The 12,456-nt window shown below is 32.1% G+C and overlaps 1 protein-coding gene across 1 annotated transcript; it reads left to right on the top strand.

Moving 5' to 3' along the window:
• LOC104788055 (homeobox-leucine zipper protein ATHB-13) lies at nucleotides 9,564–11,408 on the top strand. The gene is made up of 3 exons (XM_010513731.2): nucleotides 9,564–9,966; nucleotides 10,045–10,430; nucleotides 10,828–11,408. The coding sequence occupies exons 1-3, from the start codon at nucleotides 9,831–9,833 to the stop codon at nucleotides 11,206–11,208; spliced, it is 903 nt and encodes a 300-aa protein (XP_010512033.1). The 5' UTR covers nucleotides 9,564–9,830; the 3' UTR covers nucleotides 11,209–11,408.

Below are 12,456 nucleotides of genomic sequence, written 5' to 3' on the forward strand. Positions count from 1 at the left end.
TGAAAATATAGGCTCTAAAATCTCCTGGTTAGTAAACTTTTGGTATAGCTTTTGAAAAGTGTTATTACATAGTAAGCCAAATTACAAACACATCTTTAATAACAGTTGTGAAAAATAAGCTATCTTCTGGTGCTATCAATGTTAAGTTTTCTTGTAGTGATTTCCTCATTTTGGAAGTAAGCATAACGGTATGGCTTAACGTTAATCGGATCAACGCCTTCCTTAAGAGTGATGTAGTGCTCTATCTCTCGCGCATGTGGAAGTGTTGTATGCGGCTGAAACATGTCGTCAAAGTCACTAAGAAAATGAGCGATGTCGTCAGGAACCGATGAAACGATGACATTACTTAACGCAAAACAGGCCTAACCCCTTCGGGCTTCTTTTGTGATTTCATCTTGTTGGGCCCGTTCGATTTGTTTGCTTAGCAGCCTGTGGATCACTATCTTCTGGCCAGCCCAACTAAACTCCATCATGTGGGCTCTCCAACCGCACATAGTCGGGCCCAATAACTCCAACTATTGGACGCTGAGAACCACATCCAACCCTTGTAGTGGTAACACAAAGAAGTCGAGGCTGAATGAAGCGCCACCCAGATCCATCGCGACGTGACGATATGTGCCCCAACACTTAAGTGGATGGCCATATGTTTGAGATTAAGGCGGCTGGCTGTCTCTCACTGATGAAGTTATGTGTAGCACCGCTATCGATCAAAGCAACCAATAGTTGTTAGTTACCCACCGCGTGCACTCGAGGCGTTTGCTTCGTATACCAACCCGTGAGAGCCTGCAGTGTGATCTCTGTCTCTTCAGGCTCGATTTGACCCTCATCCTCTTCTTCTCCTCATCCTCCCCCACCATCAACAGCAATTGCTAATTTCAACTTTTATAACCCGACGTGTAACGTTCATCGCAGCTAAAGCAAAGACCCAGACTCTTGCTTTCGTTTTAGTTCGTCCCGACTCAGCTTCTTTGGTGCGGAATTGGAAGATTCCCATGGATGTTGCTATGACGCTGGCGCCGTGTTTGGTGTAATCGTCCGTACAAAGGGTGGTGGCTTACGGTACTCCTTCTTCTGGCGCTGCAACTGCCCTTCCATCAACCGAGCATAGTTGATTACTTCTCTGATAGAGTTTGGTTGGAACATTCAAATCCCATTTGCAATGGAGGAATGCAGACCGTTCATGTAAGTGCCAACCAACGCTTCCTGTGTCCAGCCGTACACCTTATTGTGCAACCTCTCAAACTCTTCCTGGTACTCGTTTAGTGTCCCTGTTTGGCGAATTTGCATTAGTGCCTTGTGAAAAATTTCACCATCATTCGGTCAATACCTTGCCCACAGTTCAACTTCGAATACCTCCCACGTTAGCAACAGAGGATCGTTTCGCAACGCCTTTGCTGTAGCCTGCCACCAGCCATTAGCAACGCCATCTAGATGGAAAGTTGTGAAACGCACCATCTGATCAAGGCGCATCTCATGATACTCAAAGTATTGCTTCACTTTGATTAGCCATTCTGTTAGATCATATTCATGAAATCTCGGGAAGTTAATCTTCGCAGAACAGGCTTGAGTGACATCATTCTGGTGGTAATTTTCTGCAAACGGGTTATCAAACTCGTCCCTATTCTCCGCCCCTTGGTGATGACTTCGTTCGTTCTGGTGGCTCCCCCTTGACACGGATCCTCCCCTAGGATCACGGTTGTTCACGGCTACCATCAAGCGAGTGAAGGACTCTTCCATCTTCCTATGTTTATCCTCCATATCTCCTTTCAAGTCCACCATGGCCGTGTTCATCTCTGCAGTTCGTCCTGCAACACACCTTGACTGGTTTCTAACTCTTCTAACCACTTCTTGTTGGTCCCCATCGGCTAAACGGATGGCTCCGGAGTCACGATGTGTTTACCTTTGCGTTTAGAACGTCGAAGAGAAATAATTGTTGAGAAAAAGTGCTCTGATACCAATTGTTTGGTCCCTCTTCAAAGTACGAGTATTTGCTAGTAATGCAAACAAGATCGATATTTGTTGGGTAGTTATGACTATGTCTTTTTGTGGTTTTCTCATTTATATAAATACTTGGAGATCAACTCCTTACAACGCTGGAACTGAACATGGAGCCTAACTCCTTACACAACTGGAAACAAGGAAAAAGTGGCATCATAGAGATACCACGTTATTTGCAACAAGAAAGGAAAACATAGACTAAGGTCCTGATTGGTAACAGACTTTTAATACTTAAAAATTATTTAAAGCAGTTACAATCATTTTTTTGGCAATCAAACTTTTTTTGCTTTTGTTTTTTCTAAAGCTTTCAAATCCACTTCTTTTCTCCTTCTTTGTTTTCTCATTTTTTTTAAAATGTCAAAACCATGCTTTAAAGCTAAACAATTAAAAAATATTTGTTTTTCTCCCATTACATCTAAAAGCTCTCCAAAAGTATTTATATATATATACTTTACATATTATATTTTTACAAATTAATAATTCTCATTTTTTTCTCTTTCTTTTAAGATTCATTTCAATAATAATTTTTGCTTTTTCATCATCATCATTAATAATAGTGTAAAAGAGTTTATGAAATTCATCATTAGTAAGAGAGTAACATTCAAAACAATGCATTGATTAGTATTTAATGGATTTTTGACTATTCATATAACTACTCAATTAAAAAAATACAAAACAATTAAAAATCATTCAAAAATGGAAAATCAATCACCAAAAACAAAACAAAAACAGAATTTTCAAACAAAATCACATATTAGATTGACTTACATTTTTAATTTTTTAATTTATCATTAATAAAATTTATTCTTGTTATTAAATTGCTATATAAATTAAATTCTGACATAATATATATTTATTAAAATTATATTATTAATATATAAAAATAATAAAAAACAGTTACAATTTTAAAAGTTGTTGGTAAACAATCAGATTTTAACAGTTAAAAGTTAAATTTTTTACAGTCAAACCATCTACAACCAAATTCTCTACAATTAAAATTTTAGGGAGGGTGTATTGAAACAATGATTTTGGAGGATTTGATGGGATTTAGGAAATTTTGAATTTTTGTAGATTTTAGGAAAATTGATATGATTTATAGGAAAATTCTTTCAAATCCCACCTAAAACCATGAGATTTGGATTTCTGTATTTTTAACTAAATAAATCCTCTCAAATCCTCCAGAATCACTAAAACTTATTAAAATCCAAATACACAATCTATTTTGAATAACAATGGATTTTAAAATAGATTTTTAAATCATCAGTTCCATAACAATGGATTTTAGAAGACTTTTTAAAATTCATGATTAAATAGCATAAAATTTGTAACTTTTACAAAAATTATTTAAAATATCAAATTGAATACACCCCTCTCTCGAAGTTAAAATTTCTAAAAAGTAATCGCGGTTACCAATGGACGTAAGTGTATCATGGGTTGGATTTGCTCACTCGCTTGGACCGAGTTGGAATTTCCGGGCTTATGGCGTTAGTGGGCCTTATGCTTGCATCACATCTTTTCCACAATTAATCATATTAAAAACAACTCAAACATGATCGTATCCGATCTCCATGATTAGTGAATTAGTGACTCCGCGAACAGCGCGGGATTGGACTTAGTGTGTAGTTAAAGATTTGAAAAGGTCGTTTTGGAGTTAAAACGTTCCTATATATATACTTGGAACAACTAAACAGAAACGTGGAAACGTTTCTATATATAAATGGTAACAGTAAACATGAAGGAGAACATGCTACTAATTAATGGAGTAGTGTTAAGACTGTTAGTGTGTTACATTATTTGCAAATAACTGAAGTTAAAAGAACAAAAGACTTTTAATTTGGGGATCTCGCCACGCTTGTCGTACGTTATCTCATCACTACTAGACCAAAGAATTACTCTAACCAGTAACCACTACTTATTTTGTTTCTGTAAAATTGAATAATTTATATGCACCTCTTTAGGTTCATATGTAGACATGGTTCTCTTGGTATCTCATATGGGCTTGTTACTTGTGTATACTTGTGTTGTTACTAAAAAAAGGTTGAGTAAGTTGAAGGCATATATATCAACGATGAAGGAAGGAAAAATAAAATAAGTGTATCAGGATCAGAATAATTAATTATGGATGTCGATATGAGAATTGTATTGTGCCTGCCTTTTGTCGTGATAGCTGAAATTAGCCAACTTTTGGGCCTTATTTCTTGTCGTGGGTCTACTATGTCTTCTTTTCTTTATTTACATGTTTGTGTTATGCAACAACATAAATGTATTTAAAATACTAGAAGTAGGCGCACGATATATTTTATTTATAGTTTTATTAATATTTATATATCTTAAATCTAGATATATAATTTTAAAATTTTAATGTTCAAATTTTTTTAAAAAATATTTAATATGTGTTCTTTATATTTTGATGCAAAATAAAATAATAGTATATTTCGGTAAAAAGTTTTGTTGAAGTAATTAAGTAGTTATTTCTTATTCGTTATCTCATACAAAATTTATCTGATGTTTCTAAATTTTAATGCATCATTAATTATATGTGTTTTATCATCATTTGTATTATGCAGATTTTTATATTGAGGGTATATTTTTAAAAATAGATAATTAATAATACTTTAATTTAGGAAAACAAAATTTATATAATATCTTAATTTTTATGCAACAACTTTAATCATCAATTAAAATTAATAAAAGGATATAGTAAGAGTAAGACTTACCGTCTTAAATCACAACTAACAATTTGTTCAAACTTGTAATTTACACAAATCCACTTCAAGTTTGTGCACATGCCATCTTCTTTCTCTTGTTCAATACAGTTGATACTTTTTCCTTACTTTTTGTGCACATGCAATGTTGCTTACTTTTTCCTTAAATATTTGCAGGTTTTTAAAATTTTTGTGTCGTCTCTCCAAAAGTCATATTTTCTAATACTTGATACAAATTAATATTATAATAATAAAAAATTAACTTAAAATTAATATTAATTCATAAGACTGAGGAAAATATAGTTGTTTACATATACAAAAAAATGTAGCATAACACAAATATCGTGTGACTGTTTTAACATTAGTTTATCTAGAAATCAACTATATAGGATATATGATACAAAAAAAAAACGTTTTCTTACTCTCTTTATTTCCTCCAATACACTATTATTCTTTAATCAAACATCCCATAACCCAAATAAAACCCCATTTTCTATAGTTTTTCACTCTGATATATTTTAACTTTCCCACAAAATACATCAATATTTTTTTCCTAATATATCTCTTAATATTTTTTCTGTTTTCCCCCTTTTTCATAATTTGATTACCTTAATTTATTCTCACACATTAAAATTTGCTAATTTATTTTTTGAAATCTAATAATTAATTTTAAATTACATAATATTTTAAGATAAGCACAAATTACATCTTCAATTTTTTTAATCTATCTCTTGAAATTTTGGCAATTTCAATTTATCTCTAATTTCTATATAATTTAAGTTTTCTCAGTTATTTTTTCTTCGTAATTTTGTAACTCATGTAGTAGTGTCTCCAAATAAGTGACCCACTTCCTTATGTAGCGAAGAAAAAATCCATAAAAAATTACCGATGCTTTTTAACGGAGTTTCTTCATTGTTTTATCTTTTGTATTTATTAACTATATCTTTTAATTTTTAACTGGATAAACTAAGGAAAAAAAAAAACATAATACAATTGTTTACCAGATACTTATGAGCCACTTAATTGGTTTAAGTAATAATAAAAAGAGCAAATCCACATAGATCTAAATACAATTAAATACGTACAATCGATTATGAAAAAAATACTATCGAATCAGAACCCCCGTCACTGGTCTCATAATTATGCTCATATTTAAAGCAGATTAGTGACAAATTTACGAAGAGTCCAAGCAAATAAGAAACAAATAATGATCGTTAACCATTTTCACTTGATAAGAATAGCGGATAAATCGATTATTTGTTTGATGCATCTTCATAGCGATAAAAATCTAGAATATACATTTTGCTGAAAATATCTATATTTATATATATATATATAATTTTTTTTGTCAACCAAACATTCTATATTTATATATTTATTTTTGTGCAAAACTGAAAATATCTATATAAAGAAGGAGATGTAAAAAATTTTTTGGTTTTGTGGGTCTGTAGTTACTAAAGTCCAAACTACAAATAATTTAAGTTAATAAGGTCTAAATAACAAATTAATTAGGTCCAAATAATAAATGAATATATGTGTCAGATATACAGCATGCCAAGTGTCATCTCCTTAGTAAAAGTTGAGGAAAACCTTCTCATATTATATGATATATATACATTAATATTTTTAGTTTTTTTCTAATAAAGTAAATAAGAATCCCTTTATAACTTCTTTTTTAACCCTTTATATATTTGATGAGATGTTTTTTGAATTATAATCAAGTTGAATAAAAAAAAAACATCACGATGACATGAACATCACACACGCACACGTTACACGTATACATTAATGTAAATGTAAGTGTCCTGTATACAGTATTTACACTATGCAGCTAGTTCGCTTACGAGTGGGTGACACGGGAGGATGGACATATTGTGACTTCTTGAAAACTACGTCGTTGTTGGACTTTCCTATATTTGATGTTGAAGTTTTAGGCCATTTATACATTTTTTTCATATGGATAGACATTAGTTGAAACTTCAAACATATGCTCATACCAAAATAAACACGACTGTACAAGTTTTCCAAATTTCTAGCAACTTGTGACACTGGCCTTTAACAGTTAACAAATATCTTGTCATAGTCATACCTACGCTATGTTTTTACACTTCTTGGTGATAACTGATAAGAGTGTATATGGCGTCTAGTCAAAATCTTGTGAAGAATTTGTGGATAGGATCATAATACTAATAAACAAGAATATGAAATATGTATAAAATCTTACAACGTCTCTCAGTTTAATTTCCGCAAGTGATCTTCAGATTTTATTGACCGTGGGATCTATAACACACTCCTAGATTGATTGGAGAGCGGCACGAGGTGATGTGTGCATGTCTGTTATAGAGTACTCCAAAAAAAGTAATGAATAGTAGTCTAATCGAAAGCGAAAATGAACGTAAATGTCAAGAGAATCATGTGGCTGATGATGTTTGAGAAACCATAATCAATGAATTGATCGAATTGATGGATGAATACGGCACAAGGGATGTTGGAGATGAAGAAATTAAGAAAAAAATAAAAAAAATAATAATAATATAAGAAAGATTGATTATGGAAAGGAATGGAATAGGAAAGGAGGGAGAGACAAGATAGAACAGCTCTTATGTGGGGTTTATCTAACAGTAGTTGTGTTTGGTTTCTTCCTTAACTTCAAAACCCCACGCATCAGTATTTTTATACGTCTGTCTCTGTACATGCATATATTATATACACACGCACATATCCATTTATGTGTTACATAATCCATATAACACGTCTGCTACTGCTATATACTAAAAGTATCTATTCCTATTATGATTAGCTACATATAACTTTTGTGATGTTTGAGAAATTCTACCTTTATGATTTTTATTGACTATACTCCTATTATGATTAGCTACATATATAACTAGCATTACCATTTACCAATAATCAATTGGTTTTTTGAATATATATATATTTTTTTTCTTTTTGGTATCTGTCTTGCTATTGATAGGTTAGGTTAAAGCTGATAGGTTTGTGATCAGATGTGACATACCATGGTATCATAGATAAGATATAGAAGTATAAATACATATTACAAGAATGTTGACCATGGCTATACGTGGGTTGTAAGTCTATTTCTTGTCTTCTTTTTTTGAATATGATGATTTGCTTTTCCATTCTATTTTAAATCGAATTTTAATTTATCTTTGGATCATTTATATTCTTTTGGATTTATTAAAACTTTGGTATCGTATGTATTGTTATTATGAACTTTTAACTAAAATCCTAGGTAACAAATTATTCACTATAGTACTTTTTTCTACATTTTTCAGACTTTCCGTGATATATTATTAGCAGTAGCATTAAATATGTTTTGTATCCTAAACTAAACTATTATGAAGATGGTACGAGACAAGGTATGATGGTGTAAGACGGATATAATAATATATCTTTTTCATGAATTTTGATATCATTTAGAGTGCTCTGCATCATTCCAGTCCACCACACATAGTCTCTATTTTGAAGCCTGAAAACTAAGAAACTTTAGAATAATCCTTTATATTATTTGAAAGAATTTAATACTAGAGTCTACTTGGGGGTTACAAGTGCTTCTATTTCCTTCTTATTTTTTTTTGTTAAATATCTCCTTCTTTCTTTAACATCAAAGTAATCAAAACTAGCATCATAAAACATCTGAAATCAATAATAACACTTCTCCCTTCTTCCAAAAAAAAAACAAACAAAAGCAATACTAAGTATTTTCTTGATTTATGAACAGTCCATTTATAGTTCTACTTCTACAGGTTTAAGTCTACCCATGAAGACACAATATACGATTATGTGATGGGTCTACTACAGTCTATACGTCCTAGGCTACTAGCGTGTGTAAATAGGATCAACGTTGGACCCATTCACTATCCACCTTCCCTACCTCAAGAATCAAGATCATTACATTATACTATGAAATTGATTTACATCAATATTAGTATATGAAATGGCAATTGATTCTCTACATAGCCGATATGTAGAGATTTACATCAATATTTTATTGATTTAATGTATATAAATTATAAATTAAGTTGTCTATAAATAAATTTGGAGTACAAAATGATAGTTATGATTATATATATATAACAAGTAATAGTTATGGTTTAAGATGAGCATTGGACCCATCTCATTTGGTTTTCCAAAAAAGAAGAAGGACAAATCTAATAAAAAAAAAGATGATAGATTAGATAAAGATTAAAGGACAAGTATGATGAGTGAGAGAGAACACCTCTCTGCATGTCTCTCCCAAGGGGAAAAAGAAGAGTCCTTTCCTCTCTTACCTTTTTGATTCTCATCTCTTCATTTTCCACATTGTACGCAAACTGAAACTCTTTTTTATAATTTTCTTGCATTTTTTCATCATCAAAAAGACGTAATATTCTGCGAATTTGATATGAATGGTAACACAATAAAAACATTAGCGAAAACACTAAACAAGTTTGTTCTACCTCTTGATGGTCCTTTTTTTGTTCAACTCAAAGTAGATATTACATCTCAATTCATATTCAAATTGTGTCCTTATTTTTGGTCGAATCTAAATTTGGTTAAACAGTGAATTCGCAAGCATCACGAAATACTTTACTAAGTATACCATGGTCAATTAAATTGGATCCCACCACCACTTGGTTGGAATCAACAATGGTTTTGAAATATCTATCTATAGTGGAAAATAGAAATAAAAATTGGAGTTAAATTAGATATACAACTTTAGCTTAATATAAAAGAAGTTTACGCTATTTGATCGAGTTAATTTTTTTTTTTTTTTAACGAGAATCAACTGAGTGCGTCTTGATCTATACACAGCTTAGAGAGGTCCTCTCTCTCTTTCAGCCCTTTCTATATAAAACGAAAAAAGAGAAGAAAATAAATAACCAGAAGTGGTATAGTCTAGGCCGATACATTTCACTATCTTTCTCTCTCTCTCTTTCCTCTTTCTCTTTCTCATTTTGATTCTCCTACTCACACACATTTAAAAACAAAAAAAGGGATTCAGATTTATAAGAGGGTGATGATGTCTTCGAGACAAAGATTGGTAAGAAGAAAAAACTAAAGAGAAACGACCAAAAAACTCAAGCAAACAGTACTTTATATCTTCCTGTTGCAAAACAGAAGAAGATGTCTTGTAATAATGGAATGTCTTTTTTCCCTTCAAATTTCATGATCCAAACCTCTTACGAAGACGATCATCCTCATCAATCTCCTTCTCTTGCTCCTCTCCTTCCTTCTTGCTCTCTACCTCAAGATCTCCATGGTAATACACACACACACACACACACACACTAATGCATTCATCTCCTCTGTTTCTAAATGATATATGCTCTGTTTTCAGGGTTTGCTTCGTTTCTAGGTAAGAGATCTCCAATGGAAGGGTGTTGTGATTTAGAACCAGGGAACAATATGAATGGAGGAGAAGACGATTATTCAGATGATGGGTCTCAGATGGGAGAGAAGAAGAGAAGGTTGAACATGGAACAAGTCAAGACACTGGAGAAGAATTTTGAGCTAGGAAACAAACTTGAACCAGAGAGGAAAATGCAGCTGGCTCGTGCCTTAGGTTTACAACCAAGACAGATCGCGATTTGGTTTCAAAACAGAAGAGCTCGTTGGAAAACAAAGCAGCTTGAGAAAGATTATGATACTCTTAAACGACAGTTTGATGCACTTAAATCTGAAAATGATCTTCTTCAAACTCATAATCAGAAACTCCAAGCTGAGGTAATTATTATTCTCATAATTCTAAAGAAAAAAAAACTTTAATCTAAAAAGATGATATTATTTTTGTTCTATAAAGATTAAAGATAACCAAATTTGGGTTAATAATTTCATAATTCAATTAATTTACATGTAAAAAGATCATAATTTTTTCAAACTTTTTATTTTTGTTAATAATTGTTTAGATCAAGAGTTGCTTTCAGGTAGGGTTAGAAAACTATACGTGATTCATGACTTTATAAAACATCATTATCTCTTCTTTTTTTTCTTCACTCTTGTCTGAACAGAGATCTGAAAACAATAGCTTTCTTAATCAGCTTATCACAAAACACAGTACTCTCTGTTTATTTTTTTAATAAAATTCGAATCATATAGTGTTAATTTGTCTCTAATTACGCAGATAATGGGATTAAAAAGCAGAGAACAAACAGAGTCAATAAACCTAAACAAAGACACAGAAGGATCTTGCAGTAACAGAAGTGATAACAGTTCAGATAATCTCAGACTCGACATCTCAACTGCACCGCCTCCATCGATCGAAAGCACATTAACCGGTGGCCAACCACCACCGCCACCGCAGACACTCGGTAGACACTTCTTCCCACCGTCGTCGCCAGCCACCGGGACGACGACGAATACTACTACAACAATGCAGTTCTTTCAAAACTCGTCTTCAGGACAGAGTATGGTGAAAGAAGAGAACAGTATCAGTAACATGTTCTGTGCAATGGATGACCATTCTGGTTTTTGGCCGTGGCTTGATCAGCAACAGTACAACTGAAACTGGTCTACTTGTCTTTTTTCTCTCTTTTTCTTCTTCTTTTTTTATTTATTATATATACATATATATTTTTTTTGTATTTTGAATTTTGATCAGAAGAACCCATGCATGTTTCATTAGCTCACTTTTGAAATCTGTAAACCAAACACCACCGAGTCTATTCTTTTTTTTTGAGTGATGAGATGCTAAAAAATGGGTAATAGTCATCTTTACTATATTAAAAATATATCTCATTATGGCCCATAGAAAAATAAAATACTGTATAACGTATATTATTATATAGTATTGTTTTAGTCGTGGGTACTGGCACCATGTGGTCGTAGTCGTCATATTCAGAAGTGGGAAGAAATAAATGGAATGCACAATGAAAAGGACGTTTTCCATGAAACAAGTTATTAATATTTTTGTGTAAATGAGTAAATCCATGAAATAAATTCTGCATATGTCATGATTTGGTCGAGCGGGTTAAATTTAAATATAAGATCGAAGAAAATAAAATAAAATGATGGGACAAAATCTAAAGGAGTGAATTTTGTAATCACGAGACCTTACAAAAGACGTACGATATTTAAAATCTGACGATGCAGCAGACCATGAATTTCATAACCCTCTTTTATTCTACAGTCTTCATATTATTCATTTCACCGTGTGTGTGTTTTTTTTCTTCTTTTTCTTCAAGAAACAAATTAAGTAACATATTATGAAATAAAATAGCCTGTTATCGTGTAAAATAACAACTTATTTGTCAATGACAATGTTATACGTAACACTATATTACTTGATATACTCATATACAAAATATCGTGTCACCAAATAACAACATGTCAATGTATATATTCTCATTATATTTCATCAACTCAAATTCATTATGAGATTCACATATTCTCAATATATAGTTGTTTAAAGATGATATGTGATTTTACATAGAAGAGGTTCTAAAATGTGATCAGAGTAATGGAAGCAGCAAGAGACATAGAGACACACACAGATTCCAAGGGAGATAGAGGAAACGGACAAATAGAGTTGGAAGAAAGCAAGCAAACAATTTGGGGTTGGAAAGTTGTCACTCTCCTTTTTAATCGACTCTTCTCCTTTTAACCCCCTTTTCCTCTTCCACAACCAAATGGCCGACACTTTTAAACTTTTCGAAATTTCTTAAAAAAAGAAACCGAAGTTTTCTTTTTTGGTGATAAATTTAAATTTTCACTGCCTTTTTATGTGTAATTTTGAAAATGTTTGAACCAATCA

The sequence above is a fragment of the Camelina sativa genome, chromosome 5 (assembly GCF_000633955.1).
Source record: "Camelina sativa cultivar DH55 chromosome 5, Cs, whole genome shotgun sequence".
Lineage (NCBI taxonomy): Eukaryota > Viridiplantae > Streptophyta > Magnoliopsida > Brassicales > Brassicaceae > Camelina > Camelina sativa.